Source organism: Delphinapterus leucas, chromosome 13, assembly GCF_059928025.1.
Source record: "Delphinapterus leucas isolate spDelLeu-1000000601 "Yukka" chromosome 13, BTC_Dleu_Yukka2, whole genome shotgun sequence".
In the NCBI taxonomy this organism is placed as follows: domain Eukaryota; kingdom Metazoa; phylum Chordata; class Mammalia; order Artiodactyla; family Monodontidae; genus Delphinapterus; species Delphinapterus leucas.
Window position 1 is genome coordinate 47,444,660 of NC_143141.1, and position 16,589 is coordinate 47,461,248.

At 36.7% G+C, this 16,589-nt stretch overlaps 1 protein-coding gene across 3 annotated transcripts in view; it reads right to left on the minus strand.

The window, feature by feature from the left end:
• Positions 1-16,589, minus strand: part of CCDC85A (coiled-coil domain containing 85A) — a 204,531-nt gene that overhangs the window by 12,121 nt on the left and 175,821 nt on the right. Inside the window, exons 4-6 of one of the 3 annotated variants that reach the window (XM_022597156.3) lie at positions 7,559-7,693; positions 4,306-4,425; positions 801-899 (exon numbers count right to left, since the gene is read on the minus strand). The exons of the other annotated variants lie outside the window; for them this stretch is intronic. Of the exons in view, the coding sequence (XP_022452864.1) occupies positions 801-899; positions 4,306-4,425; positions 7,559-7,693 (354 nt within the window). The remainder of the gene's footprint in view (positions 1-800; positions 900-4,305; positions 4,426-7,558; positions 7,694-16,589) is intronic. 3 annotated transcript variants of the gene reach the window in all.

Here is a 16,589-nt window from a genome sequence, read left to right on the forward strand (position 1 = left end):
GTGCTTAAAATAATCGGCCATGAATTTTTGCTTTTAAGAAATGTCTTCCCTTATCATATTCTACTTAGCTTTTTAACAAGCTTCACAAATTATATTCTTGATCAAATGATATATCCAAGCATATTACTAAACTAAAATTCAGTTAATCAAATCCAAACCGCAATAATGATTACATAGGCTGTGCACTGTGAAAATAGCATGTCTTTTTTTCTTTTTAAACTGTGCTTTTCTATGACTTCATAAGGTAGATTTCTGTGTAGCTAACTATCTCTTAAGTTCGTATCTATCTACCTCTTACTATTTTGAGCTTGCATCAACCACTGAGAGGTAAAGATACTGCTTGGCATGACAGGAGCACACATATCATATGCATGAAGAGCTAAGCAAATATTACCTATTAAGATAGTGATTTTTTTCCCCCTAGTTACAAATAATCTGAAGAAGGTTGTGTTTTCTTTATCACAGGTTTTTAAACATAATTAAGGAAAATTATGAAATGGAAGCTTATTTTATCAAAACTAGTAACATTTTAGAAAATTTATTCAAAATCTTTCACAATTCATTCTGTAACACAGAATTGGCTGATTCTTGCTTACCTGAATATTTTACAACATGATTACTGTGTTAATAAAACTGCAATAAAATTTACTAAAGAAAATCAAGGGAAGGTTGGTTTTACTTTCACATAAAAATATAAAGGCATTTGGCCAGCATTTTAAAAAGAATGTATTCACGAAGCAATAACTAAACTATGATGAGGTTTTCGACATAGAATACACAATAAAGCACATTAAACTTACATTGCACATTTCTCTGACTATAGCTTTTTCTGTCTCACTAAGGTCATGTTCATACTCTTTACCCTGTTGACGATCTATAGTTTCCTGAACATCCAAGACCTGGATTTGTTGAAAAAGAAAAGCAAATTTCACATGGAAAAAAACTTGTTAGTTATGAATAAAAATCAAGGAGCTCCACTTTGTAAAAACCTTTAGTTTTCTCCATGTCTGCATATCAGAGTGGATTAACACATGGCAAAATCTTTTAAAAGAGTTGATTGCTCTGAAAGCTATCTGAATCCTACTTGATTTTCAAATGGCCATTAAGAGCCATCTATTGCATCACTAATAGTCAATTGAATTCATTAACAATTAGATGCATTTAGTTACTTTGGTCATTAAGATAAACTTGATTGTCAACCATTTGGAGACAGTCAATAATTCTTGCTCCATTGTAAAGACTGGCATGTAATTAATTATATTGCTCAACAGTCCAAATGATATGTAGACAAGGCCTAAAGAAAAAAATGACTAAAAAAGGTAATAGTCACAGCTGAAACTGGTCAGAACCCAGAAATATGTAGCATAAGAACTTTTTGTTAACATTAACACTAGTGACCTCACAGTTCTTTCCTAGACATGTTTCTGGTGCCTAGGAAAGGACTAGGCCACAGCTCTTTGACAGAAGCAAAGAGAGGCAATGGCTCCCCAGTTGTGAAAATATTTGAGCAACACTAAATATTTTTCATTTTTTCATCTGGGAATGAGATGCTTTTAAACAATTTTAGGTTCTACTTCTCTAAATTATCACTAAATGGATTGAGAATAAAATTCTATTCAAAATGTCTTTAAAATTTTCATGTCAATACTTTCTGTAGTAAAAAAGAGGGCAAAACTTTCGCTTTGAGTGCTGTTTAGTTTTCTCTACATCAGCTTATAAATCAAATCACTGATGTAGCAAAAAAAAAAAGCTTTTTCTAAAAGCTCCTGTAGAATCCACACTGAACTGTAACACTGCTAAACTCCCTGGTTCTGCTGTTATCATGGTCAGTGCTGACAGCCACACCTAAAGATGTCACCTGAGAATTTGCACCAATGAACAAACAGGTGGACCAAAATAAATAACTCAGGCCCGAAGTGGGACCTTCATGTCGAGTTCATGGATACTGAGACTACAACGATATTTACCCGAGTTCAAATCTGTAATAAATAATCTCACAAACTACTTTCTCGTTAACTCAAAACTTCTGGCCATTATTACTGTGTAGGTACCACTTCTTTAAAGAAGGATATGACGGTGGTAAATGAAAGCCTCACTCTGGTACTCAACTCATATTAGAGTCATTTCACATTTTTTTTTATACTTAGAGCAAATCACTGATGATGCTCAGTGAATATTCACAGAAAACTTAAAGAACTCCTGGAACAAGCTCATTTGCCTACAAATTCGATTTATAATGTACCTCAGAGAAGTGTACTTAAATTCAGTTAATTTCTACTCATTGAAGTGAAGCTCTAGTTAATAGTTAGGAATTTTAAAGCAAGAAAAACGTGGTGTTATCACAAGTGGGCTAACTCCTCACACTGGCTTACAACAACACTTTCCCCACAGCTATGACCATGGAGTTTATTAAAGCCCAGACATTTTAAAAAACTTATCAGAAAAGGAGCCATTGTCCTGACTATTCCTTTCAGAACAGAACAATCTTATGATATAAATCAGCTCTACAGTGGTAGCTTTTAAAAACAAAACGTTGAGTGGCTACATTTCTTTTTTTACACTGAGATGTTCTGAAGATGCATTTCCCAGAGGCTATGTTTGCACATATTTCTGTTTCAACTCGTGGAAGCGAACGTATTCTATATTCAAGAGCTTCCAGTTACCCAATCAAGATGCTTCAGTTGCTTGGCATTACCCATTGGCCAAGTGAGGACACTTAACGTGTTCTGATTATAACATAGTATCTTCCTCTTGAGATAAAATTTTAGATGAAAATTAGAGAATGAATTCAGAGAAAATTGAATAGCTCTTCCTTGCCCTCCCCTTCCTTTTAGGCCATACTAACACAGCTGCCTTGAGAAATTTGGGAATGGTGGCAATGTGACCCACTGCACTGATCTGATTCCAGCTGCACTTGCCATTGAATAAGGCAATAGGCTGAAACAGGTTTCAGACAGTTTGGAAAGCAGGGCAGCGTGTTGCCTTTGGAGTATGTGCAGATACTAATACTACAGGATTGAAGCCACTCCTTCATTTTCCCATTTCGGAAATGCTTTTCAGATCGCTAGTGCCTGATTTACGCTAAAGCAACAGCTTCCTTAGCATGCTGTTCGTACTAAACAGTATCCACATGCTCTCGCAGAGAGCAAGCCAGTTGATAAACCAGCAGCCCAGACACAGGGCGGTGCCCAATCAGTATGTGCTTGAGAGAAGCAAACTCATTTCATCTAAGTTCCAGCAAAATGTAACAAGGGAGCTAAAGCGACTGCTAAAACAGTCATCCTCAAGTAAATATTCTGCAGTTCTCATCTACTTCTTTGCTTTCTGCATGCCAAGGAAAGTGTGGACCCCTTCACAAGAGTGCATCATCAGGCTGTTTGATAAGTCATTCTGAAACCAAAACAATTTTAGAAAAGTCGTTGAAACCCATGTGGCAAAAGCAGGACTGAAGCACTCTACTTACTTTATGGCTCAGAAAGGTTTGATCAAGGCTACATGTTAGGAATTATAGGTAATTTGGAGGACAGTGTTTTATACTTTGGAACTGATGAAACTTAACTGCTGTCTCAGTTTTTAAGATTTTTATTGCCTGCCGTTTCTTCTCAGAGAGGTAAATATTTACACTGCTTATTATTAATTTTACTTATTGGAAAGCTCATTACTGGTAAAGAAAAATAAATGATAAATTTCAGCCAAATCTTTTTTTAAGTCATTGCTGAAGCTGAAGTATAAGCAAAAAATAAAATATCTTCATGAATAAGACCATATATCTATTTTCTAATACTCTATAAAGAAGCATTAAAGCATTAACTAGAGTTTGAAGACTTAATTTCTATTTAATGGTGAACAGAGTAGGTTTTTGTTTATTTGAAAACTTTCAGTACTTCAGTTGCAAAAAGAAAGAAAAATATGGTATCTTTCCTTATTTTGGCCAACTATTAACTTCCTATATTTGAAGACATCCATGCTACAAACATTGCACAGAAAATACCTGTAACAGTATTTTACACATATGAATATACATGCACATCAGACTTCAACTTCAATGCAGATAGATATGAATCACATTACTCAAAACAAAATGATAAAACTAGAGATTCAATTCAACCATAAGTATTCAAACCCACTATTTAAAAAAATTAAAATCATACTTTAAAACTGAAGATAGAAAAAAAAGTTACACCATAAGGGCTCAAAAAATAAAGTATCTATGGTTAAAACGAGACCGTGAGGATTACCAGACTATAGCGAACAAGCCACAACACAACTGAAGTACTGGATGAATGGCTGTACACAGTTGGTTACCTTAAGAGAGTGTACCACGGGTTCAGGCTGCTGAGAAGGTGTGGTATGTCCACTGAAGCTAGCTGGAGAGTTGGGTGAACTGTTACTCCCATCAGCCCCTGATGACAACCTAAAAGAACCCTTAGTAGAAAATCAACAACTTTGTTATTAAAACAAAGGTCGTTTATAACTGCAGAGATGTCATTCAATATTCAATTTCACTGCCAAACAAGAATTAGCCATTTTGTTAATTTTCTCTAGCCTGTCCAAAGATGCTATCAACCTGTTAATTGGAAGACACTCGCTGCTTGACCAGCAGAAAAAAAAAAAAAAAGTAACCAAGAGCCATCTCTATGCATTTCCAGATGTCACTTCTGATTTACCAAAGAGAGCAGTGCCCCCTAAGGAATGCCCATTAAGAACATTTCAAGAATGATTTTTGAAACTTAAAGATACTCAAGAGTAGGGAATTTGTGAGTTACTCCACAGCTGAGTTAAACATGCTCACTCAGCAAGACAAATGCCATATTCCATATGTCTCAGAAAATGCAGACACATCACCATTTCTCAAAGGCATATTGCTGCATTCGAGAAATGGTGTCCCTTATAAAACCCTTCTTTGAGGGAAAGACCTATGGTGGAACATTTCCCAAAGAGATTTAACCATATTCAACATTTTCTTCAAGAATTCTCTTATTTTATGAACTTTTAAAAACTGAAAAACAAAACAGATCACAAATTACATATTTGTAGTGTAATGACTCTTCAACTGAACTGCCGAGAAGTCAGAACTTGGGCATTATTAATTTGACCTGTGAGAGTCACAGTCACCCATACAGGAACTGGGAAAAAGTAAAAAACGTCACTTTTTCTAGGGGTTCCTTGGGAAAAAGACTAATGGATCAGGAAAGAAAAAGAACAGCAGTGATCTATCCTCCTAGCAAAAACAGTCTAATGGGAATTGCCCAAACCTGTTTTTAGGGCCTGAGAGATTTTAATTTCTGTCCATCAACAAATCTACAGATTTTTTTCATAATAGATTAATAACTGTTCCCTTTAACTTGATCCTATGAATCTAACCCCCGGAGAAGGAGCCAGGGAAGGTGCACCATGTGTGAAATCATGAAAGGAAGAAACAACAGTGATCTGGGACGTTAATTTTCCAGCACCTACAGGAGAGCTTCTATGTTGTGCATTTTGGGGACGGGAGGGAGAAGCTGAGCACAGGTTACAGGTATGGGTTTTACACAAACAACACTATTTGTAGAGAAATTAACTCTTCCTGTTGAGTTTTACAAAGGTGATTATTTATATGCAACTTGGAAAATCTCTCTTCCCTTGTCACTGTCCTTTCTTCCTATGTCCTTGAAGGCTATCCTTGCCACCTCACAAGCCAACTTAGGCCATGTTCTTTTCCTAATGCAATCAGGTCAGGTCCTGCCCCCGCCGTCACTAGCCAACAGGGAGAGGAAGCCATGGAATCTGACATTTAGGTGACCTCTCCGGCTTCTGTCTGCCGTTGCAACTAATGAAATTAACAGGAGGTGATGAACAGAACATACAATTATTATAGCCCCAACCCCCTCTGGGAAAAAAATGTTTATAATATTTGTTTTGCTGTATTTGTAATTTGGATCAAATCAGACATAATAGTACCCAAAACAAATAATACAAAGGAAACTGTTTGAAGTTTAAAGATGGTTAATAATAGGCACACACTCCCCCCACCAAATTTGGGCATCCTCTTCCTTTGTAGAGATCAAATATTTCCAAAGCGAAGGAGTTATAAAGGAAGCTCTTCTTCCCTGAAAAGCCCTGATCCTCTACTAGTCTCTTTCCTGACTGGTATCACCCTTATGAACTCTTTGGAAAAGGCTTCTGAGGTTATACAGAGTTCACGTGGACCCTCTCATTTAGACTCCACCACTGCAGTGCTGTTTCCTCTGACTGGTAATCTAACTTGGCAACAATCCTTCCCCCTCTGGGATACACTCCCTTCCAGTTCTCCCTTTCAAATCCTTTTCTGCCCAGCCCTTCTGTTTCAAAGGTTCCCTTCCCAGACCTGGCAAAATGGTAGGCATGTCAAATTCTAGCTTGCTATTCCTTGGGCACGGGACCTCTATCTTTCAGGGTATTTTGGTTTAAGAGTATTTCTGAAATCAATGATAAGTAGCTTCCCTAAACCAAATCCTCTGGGCAATTAAGCATTGTTTAAACTTAAGGAGAGTCCTGTCTGTTCAGAAAAACATACTTTTTTATTAAAGAAGTTTCATCAACATCATGAAGGCTACAATGGAAACTACCCAGTGGAGAAAAACTTATCATTCAGGGATTAAAGTTCTACTTAAAACTTGTTTTGCGAGCCATAGACTGGTAATCACTAGAAAGGTCAAGGTTTATATTGTATGTAGTTTTTGTGAAGCCGCAAAGGTTACTGAATGCTGGTTAAGTTGTACACTAACAGGTGCTAAAGAGTTTTCTAGATTATAGCAGAAACAAGCACCTCATTCTATCACATCTTATTTAGTTACTATGAAATAAAAGCTTAGATTTCTATGTGCTTATTAGTAGAATCAGACCAATACCTGGAGTTTTCTCTGGGCTCCATCAATACATATTCTCCATCGAATAATACATTTTTCACTGAAGTATTTTTTAAAATATGCTACTCGGTGAAATACTAGCCCAACAAATAATTTTAAACAGTCCCTTGGAGTTTATTTCAATAAGATTTAGCCTGTTTATTTAAATCGTATCTTGGCTGGCTCAGGAGACAGGGAATTTAAAAAGAAAAAAATCTTACTCAAATGGGAAATGTGACTCCCAGCTTTGGGGTTGCTTATTTTCAGGCTACACATGATGACACAGTGCATGCACCACCTCTTGGGTCAGCAGTCAATTTGAAAAGGCAAGGAATAATTTTCTGGGCTGGTCGTGAGACATCTGATGGTGTCTAACAATTCATTTCCATGGCCACTGACCTTTAAACTCCTTTTCACAAAAGGTGCAGGTACTTTCCTCCTCCACCAGTGTTTGGGGTTATTCAACTTTCACCCCCACGTTCAGGGAAAAAAAAAACAAACACTGAAGGCGACCATTTAGGAGGTGAAATAGACTCTACTCCCGCCTTCCCTCCCTGATTTGGACACACAGTGACTTTCTTTCATGTGTACAGACTTCTTCTTTCCCCCCCGCCCAGTATGCCTTTTCCTCTAGCAACAGAAGCCGTCTGGTTATGCACAAGCAAGTCAGCAGCTGACTCATCTTCACTCACCGGGAGAGTGGGCAGGCATCGTCCTATTCCTCGGCACCCTTGCCACCACTGCAAGACCCGCCGGGCTCTGGGCCCCCAGCCTTTCTCCATATTTGAGCTGTTTCTAGTTGGAGGTTGCCTTCTATTCTGGGTAGCCTTATATTTGGAACAATATAGTACAATCACTCAGAAAAATCCTGTTTCCCAAGTCTCAAGAAAGCATATAGAATAAGAAGCTTAATGAAATGAACCACAGTGACCACAATGGCAAGCTGTAACATGCACCTCTAACTAGGGAAAAAATTAAAAACTCACTGAAGTCCTGTGTATGAGAGCTAATACTGATTTTTTTTTAAAGTTTTGGGCAAAGGTATAACTAATTCTCAAGCTATCAAAAAGAGACATGATAATGCCAAAATTCCAGAAAAAAAGAAAAAGGAAGCTATTTATACAACTTAATTTTGTTGGTTTTATTTGTGAGAAACAGAATTAACATAAATCTTACAAGTATTTAAAACTGCAGCTTAGAAATTATTTAAATGCAATTGGGAGCACTCTGACCTTATGTTAAGAAACACAAGTTGGGTAGATATATTCAACACTCAGAAAAACTGACACTGCATCAAATTCTCAGCAAAATTTCTGCACACTGAAGAGTATATAATGAACCAAGAGATCACCATTGCATTAAAGTAACTATTTTAAATGGGACATATACACAATTATCAACATTTCTAATTAATTGGTTAATTCCCAAATTTCTGTACTGGTTGGAACTAGAGACATCACAACTGACATAAAAAGAAAATACAAAATTTTTTTTCCCCTGAATGTCAGGTTTTTGCCATGACCAAACTGTGTAATTTTATTAAAATGATCAGAAGCAAAATGAACTAATTTGAACATAATTTCCTTTCCCTGCCAACTTTCACTAAGACCTGTATCTAAGAATGCTATATCCTAAGGAATAAGAAACAATTTTTAAAATATAGAAAATTCGCAAATATAGTCCAAAAATTCCAGTGTCCAAATGTTTAAGTTAATTTTAGGAGATTGAAAATGAGAATATAATTTTTTCGTTCTCATTAATCTATTATCCTAGAAGTACGTGCTTTACTGTGAATAGTACTGGTCTAATTTTGACTTTTCTCTAACTTTTCGAGGCTGAACCATAAAGGAAATGTACCATGGTCTTAAGCAAAGTAAAAAAGGGGAGCAGTCTTGACCAGCAGTTGGTACTCACAAAACTTTTTCCTGAATCTACAAAATCAATACCAGTTACCTATTAAATAAGTAAGTCACACATAATCCTCACATATAACAGAGAAAATTATAGATTTACACTTGGACCATAATGATCATTTCATCAAAGCAACACTTTGCTCTTTTAGTAATCATTTCATATGTCAGTGTCTAATTTATTTCCATCATCAAAAGAGTTATATCCAGGGCTTCCCTGGTGGCGCAGTGGTTGAGAGTCCACCTGCGGATGCAGGGGACATGGGTTCGTGCCCCAGTCCGGGAAGATCCCACATGCCGCGGAGCGGCTAGGCCCGTGAGCCATGGCCGCTGAGCCTGCGCGTCCAGAGCCTGTGCTCCGCAACGGGAGAGGCCACAACAGTGAGAGGCCCGTGTACCGCAAAAAAAAAAAAAAAAAATCCAATAATTTATAATATGGTTGATGGCTTAAAATTCACCTCCCATCCCAATCTGCATAGTTCTATTTCTGAGATGATCATTAACAACTAATGCAGACTTTTTACAAGTGAGTTCTATCTTCTAAATTTGGTTCTCTCCAAGTCTTACACATCTCTCAGATCTCATGTGTTTTTGGATTCAACCAAGTAAAACATAAGAACATCTTTCATTCTTCCTTAGTGTGTAGCAAGATTAAATCCCAATGCCTCTCCACTGTAACAAAGCTTATTATCATAACCATGAATCTAAGGTAACATCTATAACCATTTAGAGGCCTGCTGAAAAGAGCAGTCATTTATTTTCCCACTTTCAGAAAGTTGATACAACATGCAATAGCTACGCCTTTCAGTATCTTGTAACAGGTTCTTTTTAAACATATTAAATATAGATTGTATAGTATTATTAATCCCATAAGAGGGGGTGATATATGGGCCAGTTTTTTATGGAAGAATAAACTACTTGATGATATCATTTTAAAGGAATAGGTCCTCTTTTAGAATCAGGATTATTGACTCTCTACTCATGTCAGCAATTTTCTTGTTTTAATTCAGGTCATGGAAAAATGTGTCTAGACCAGCCATCATTTTTGACCTTCAAGTAAAATATATCTGAATAATACTTATATACCAATGAAGGCTTAGCTCTCTGCTAGCTCTACAATTGTCAATCATGACATTTTTTGAAGACAGTTTCATAAAACATAAGCCTTCAATAACTCAGTGGTTGGAGTTATTTCTGGCAACTTCAGAGCGTAAAGTGGGGAAACCCAGATTCCAGCCATCTATTGGGAGAACAGTTCCCAACAACCTTAAGAAAGTCACTTCCTACTCTCTGAGGAATTCTATTTTGCTTTGTTTTCTGGAGTTTTCCAAAGATCCAGACTCATTTTAAAAAAAAAAGCATGTGTGAATGACCCTACTACTCCAAGAGAAATCTGTGTATTCATCGGCTACTTTATATACAGTTACTTAGAGTACTCTGCAAATTATCTAGTACTCTGCAAATTATTTTACTTTGCTATATAGCAAAGTAATGCTCTGCATCAAGACTGTGTGGGAGGCGACTTACAGATCACTTACTGTGTGCTAAGTACTCATTATAGAAATCACAAATTCTAATACTCTAAGCAAACACCATAGATAAGGAAATAAAAGCACACCTCAACATAACATAGGCCATATATGATAAGCCCACAGCTAACATCATAACCAGGGGTTGAAAGCTAAAAGCACTTCCCCTAAGCCGAGAAACAAGACAAGGATGTCCTCTCTTGCCAGTTTTATTCAACATGGTGTTGGAAGTCCTAGTCATAGCAATCAGACAAGAAATAAAAGGAATACAAGTTGGAAAGGAAGAAGTAAAAGTGTCACTGTTTGCAGATGACATGATACATACAGAGAAACTCCTAAACACACCACCAAAAAACTACTAAAGCTCATCAGTAAATTCAGGAGAGTTGCAGGATACAAGATTAATATACAGAAATCTGTTGCTTTTCTATACACTGATAATGAACTATCAGAAAGAGAAAGCAAGAAAACAATCCCATTTAAAATTGCATCAAAAAGAATAAAATACCCAGGAATAAACTTAACCAAGGAGGTGAAAGACCTATACTCTATAAAGTATAAAACTCTGATGAAGGAAATTGAAGGTGATACAAATAAATGGAGAGATATCCTGTGTTCATAGACTGGAAAAAATAATACTGTTAAAATGTCCACGCTACCCAAAGCAATCTACAGTCAATGCAGTCCCTATCAAAACACCTGTGACATTTTTCACAGAACTAGAACAAATAACCCTAAAATTTATATGGAATCACAAATGACCCCGAATAGCCAAAGCAATCTTGACAAAAAAGAACAAAGCTGGAGGTATCATGCTCCTTGAAATCAGACTATACTACAAAGCCACGATAATCAAAACAGTATGGTACTGGCACAAAAACAGACACATAGATTAATGGAACAGAACAGAGAGCCCAGAAGTAAACCCACGCACTTACGGTCAATCAAGCTATGACAAAGGAGTTAACAATACACAATGGGAAAAAGTCTCTTCAATAAGTGGTGCTGGGAAAACTGAACAGCTACATGTGAAATAATCAAATTAGAACATTCCTTCACACCATATACAAAAATAAACTCAAAATGGATTGAAAGCCTAAATGTAAGACCAAAAACCATAAACTAGATGAAAACATAGGCAGAACACTCTTTGACATGAATTGTAGCAGTATTTTTTTGGATCTGTCTCCTAAGGCAAAGGAAACTAAAGCAAACAAACAAACAAACGTGACCTAATAAACTTAAAAGCTTTTGCACAACAAAGGAAACCACTGACGAAAACGAAAAGACAACGTACTTAATGGGAAAAAATACTTGCAAATGGTATGACCAATAAGGGGTTAATATTCAAAATATATAAAACAGCTCATAAAAGTCAATATAAAAAAAAAAACCTGATTAAAAAACAGAACACCTGAATAGATATTTTTCCAAAGAAGACATACTGATGGCTAACAAGCACATGAAAAGATGCTCAACACCACTAATCATCAGAGAAATGCAAATCAAAACCACAAAGAGGTCAACCCCCTCACACCTGTTAGAATGGCTATCATCAAAAAGACCACAAATAACAAACGTTGGCAAGAATGTGGAGAAAAGGGAACCAGTGTACACTGTTGGTGGGAATGTAAATTGATGCAGCCACTATGGACAATTGTATGGAGGTTCTTCAAAAAACTAAAAACCGAACTACCATATGATCCAGGAATTCCACTACTGAGAATATATCTGAAGAAAACAAAAACAAATTCAGACGGATACACACACCCCAGTGTTCACAGCAGCATTATTTACAATAGCCAAGATACAGAAGCAACCTAAGTGTCAATTGATAGATGAATGGATAAAAAAGATGTGGTGTCTATACACACACACACACACACACACACACACAATGTAATACTACTCAGCCATAAAAAAGAATTAAATTTTTACATGTGCAACAACATGGATGGGCTGGAGGGTATTATGCTTAGTGAAATAAGTCAGAAAGAGAAAGAAAAATACTGTATGTTACCATTTATATGAGAAATCTAAAAAATAAAGGAATGAATATATAACAAAACAAACAGATTCATGCATCTAGAGAACCAACTAGCTGCTACCAGTGAGAAGAGGGAAGTGGGAAGGGGCAAGACAGGGGTAGGGAGTTAAGAGGTACAAAGTACTAGGTATAAAATAAGCTAAAAGAATATATTGTACAGCACAGGGAATATAGTCAATAATTTATAATAACTTTAAGTGGAGTATAATATATAAAAGCTTTGAATCACTATGTTCTACACCTGAAACTAATATTGTAAATCAACTAAACTTCAATTTTAAAAAAACCAAAAAATTAAAAAAAATTTTTAGTATTAGAATTATTATATAATGTAAAAATGAAATGAAATAAAATAAATCATGAATTCTAATATTATAAGCAAATACCCTAGATGAGGAAACAAAAGCGTCCCTTCAAATCACTGACGAAGATAAAACATATTGGTACTACTATTCCTCTTTAATGACATGATATCTGGAATATCTTTTTCCATGAAAATTGAGATTTGGAATACTTTCTAGTATTGTCCTTAAAATAACTGACTTCTCCTTCAAAATTAAGGAAAAAATATGAAGCCATTCAAATTTTTAAAAGATCATCTAAACGAAAAGAGAATACTTATATTACTTATGGTCTCACTGAGGAAAATTCACAATGTGAGTTTTAAGAGAACTAGCAAGATGAAGCTATTGTGATTATTTTCTTGCTACTTTATGGTTATATTTTATTTATTACTCTTAGTAAAATTATTTTAATTGACACTCTGGAAGCTTCCATTCTTTTGCCTTATAGAAAAACATTTTAAAAACATCTTTAACAAGAATAAAAGAATACTATGTTTTTATATTTTATTATATAAAATACGGGCTTCCCACTTAGATATAAATCAGATGTAATGCATTTGTAACAAACATTAGAGCTCAGCCCCTCATCTATTATAGGAAGCCAACTATGAAAGCCTGAAGATTGATCGACTAAAGTGACTTCCTGTTAGTTAAAGATGTTTAATATTTTATAAGTCCTGAAGCTAGGTCAAACTATCTAACAGTGCATCATACCTCATGAGAATGCATACCTAGTTTAGGAGGGAGGATGAATCCTCTCTTTCCCTATTATATGGCAAGAGCAGGTGCTTTGCTTAATCTCATCAGGAAAAAAATATTTTGTTCAGTTTGATCAGTCTTCATTCTGAAATGTTGCAATACTGCACCAGCACACAAATAAATGCTCAGATCAGAAGAGATTTTAAAGGTCACCTTAACAAATCTTTTCCAAAAGATTCCTGTCAATGGGCTTAGAAATGCTAAGAGACCCTCTGCTTTGCTCTAATAGATAATAGTTGACTGTACTCAGGGAAAAGTACTTTTTTATTTAAGTTAACTAAAGAATCTATTCAATACTAATTTAAAATATTAGATGATCTACAGATACTCGTTTATTCACTTAACAAAGTATTTACTAAGCACGTACCAAAGATAATATTCCGTATGATGCCAAGTAGGTCTCTATTCCAATAAATTTTTGTTGAAAGAAAAGCAGAGTGAGTTCAGATCATTGACTATAGGGTCACAATCAGGCCTAGGTTCAGATTCTTTCTTTTTTTTTGATGTGAACCATTTTTAAAGTCTTTATTGAATTTGTTACAGTATTGCTTCTGTTTTATGTTTTGGCTTTTTGGTCGCAAGGCATGTGGGATCTTAGCTCCCTGATGAGGGGTGGAGCCAGCACCCCACTTCATAGGAAGGCAAAGTCTTAACCACTGGACTGCCAGGGAAGTCCCTAGGTTCAGATTCTTGATCTGACACTTAGCCCCTGCATGACCTCTCTGTGTCTCAGTGTCCTCGTCTATAAGATGTGTATAAATAATGGTACAATGGTACCTCAGTCTATGGGTTTGGTTTACTTACATGAAAAGAGCTTTTCCAGCAGTACCTGGCCCACATTAAGTGCTAAGTATTTGCTGTCATTACCACGAATGTTTTTGCTTTGCCTGCCAACACATTTATAACTTGTTTGCCAATCTACTTTCATGTGTTCATTATTTAGAGCAGTTCTCAACCTGAAGTGATTTGGCCCCCAGCAGGGGTATTTGACAAAAATGCCTTGCAGACATTTTTAGTGGTCAAAACTGGGCAGTTTCTATGGGAATCTAGTTGGTAGAGGACAAGGATGGTTCTGAATGTCTGACAACGTACAGGATAGCCCCCTACAATTTTCCAGGCCCAAACGTCAATAGTGCTCAAGTTGAGAAATCCTGAGTTGGAGAAAGAAGTGTGCCGGGAAACTGCAAAACAAAATTTCTGGTGATAGCTCCATAGCAGATTTTGCGTATGAAGGCAAGTCGCCCACAAGATTTGGAGCTTGTGATGATTTTAAAGGAAACTCTCTGGGCTTCAGCCCTCAAGTGGTCTAAGTATAAAGACATCTTTATTTCCACCCCCAAAAAGGAAATTACTCTTTCTAACAAAAGGAATAGAATTAAAAATACCTGCTATATCCTACTGCAGCAACAGATAGCAGAAACAGAATACTGAATGGGCAGGCTCAGGGCAGCACTCCAAAGAACAAAGAGCTCTTAGAGTGGAGAGAGAGAGCATGCTGTAGCGCCATGAAAATGGAGACACCAATCCCACAGAGAATAAAACTGGCAGAAGATGCTTTGTGGACATTATGGAAGAAAATGAAACTTCCTTAGCAATACAACAGGTAAAGATCCTGCACTTAACCTTAAGTAGTCGCACTAGGAAAGAATTAAACTGCCATCAAATAGAAATGAGGGCCCTGACACATGAAACAACATCCCAGTGCAGGTGAGAGCATCCTGTGATACGCAGAGGGGAATCAGAGTGAGAGAACACTGGACCAGGACAGGGACCATTCTCTCCTTCACGTAGCTAAGGGCTGTGGTCTATTTACATACGTCTCCTCAGTAGAAAGAAGACTCCTTGAGGGTGTGTCTTAGTAATAACAGCTCTCAATTACTAAGCCCCTACTACATGTTAGGTCTCTCCTAAGTGCTGTCAGTTAAAAGATTATCAAGACTATAGCTCTTATGAGCTCCTACTATTTATTAAGACATGAACTGTTGGCCTGGCGCTTGTTCTCAATAATTTATACTCCGTAGTGATTTTTTTCTTTTTGGTTGGGGGCCCTGATGGTCTTCTTCTGTTCCATGTACTCACTACTTAGCTCCTGGGCTGCAAGGAGATCCCGTAGATCCTGGGGAGGATCAGGACATTTCAGAATGGTCCAGGGGCTTGGGGAGGTCAGAATAGAAGTGTGTTCATATTAATAACTGATGCAGAAGAACTGGTACACACCAGCTAAACATCACCTCTGGGCCCTTCTGACTTCGTCCACTCCAGACCCAGAACTGTGGCCACAAGACTTACTTAAAGCCTGCAGCTATAATAACCCAAAGATTTTGAGACTTGAGATTTGATAAAGTTGCCTAAAGAATTTGTTGAGAATTGCTAACAACTCACTTTGGAATACTATGTGAGTCACGGTATTGATATAAACGAAATACAGTAGGGTTCCAGCTAAATACAGTTACCAAGAGAATAGTCTATTTCCTGTTCTTTCTTCTCTTTGGGTTTGGGGTTCCAGTGATACTTTTCTGGATCCCATGCTTTTCTTGTCCCACACTGGTGTAACCCAGGATGTCATTCTCTTGATTCTCGTTCCTTATTCATTCATATTCTTTCTCTTAATCTGGAATAGGTATTGAAAAAGCCTGCTTCCATCTTGGCTCTGATGAGCAAATCACGATCATGTGGACTCTACTTTCATGGTTTGACAGAGGGTGTAATTACCCTGACCACTCACTGTAAGGTGAGCTGGTAAGACTCTTGTTTATAGCCCTATCCTGTTTTACAGTAATATTTCATGTATCTTGGAGCTCCCTGAGGTCACCACACTTGACTTTTATTATCTCTGTAATCACAATGACTAGCACCCTATCTACATGTAGTAGTTGCTCAATAAACTTAATATATTAATGGATAATCAAAATCTATGTGTGAGACTGTGGCTTTTCCTCTGTCGTCTCAGAAATAGTTGTGTAAATGCTTTACTTGTGTGCCTATGTACTTGGTAATTAGTAGGTACTCAGCTATTTGTTAAGTAACTAAAGCACACTTCTAGAGTGCTAAAATGGCCTGAAGTAAGTGAAACTGACGTTACTATGATGGTCCATATAGACTTTTTTGGCAAGTCTACAGAATTTAAACAGACT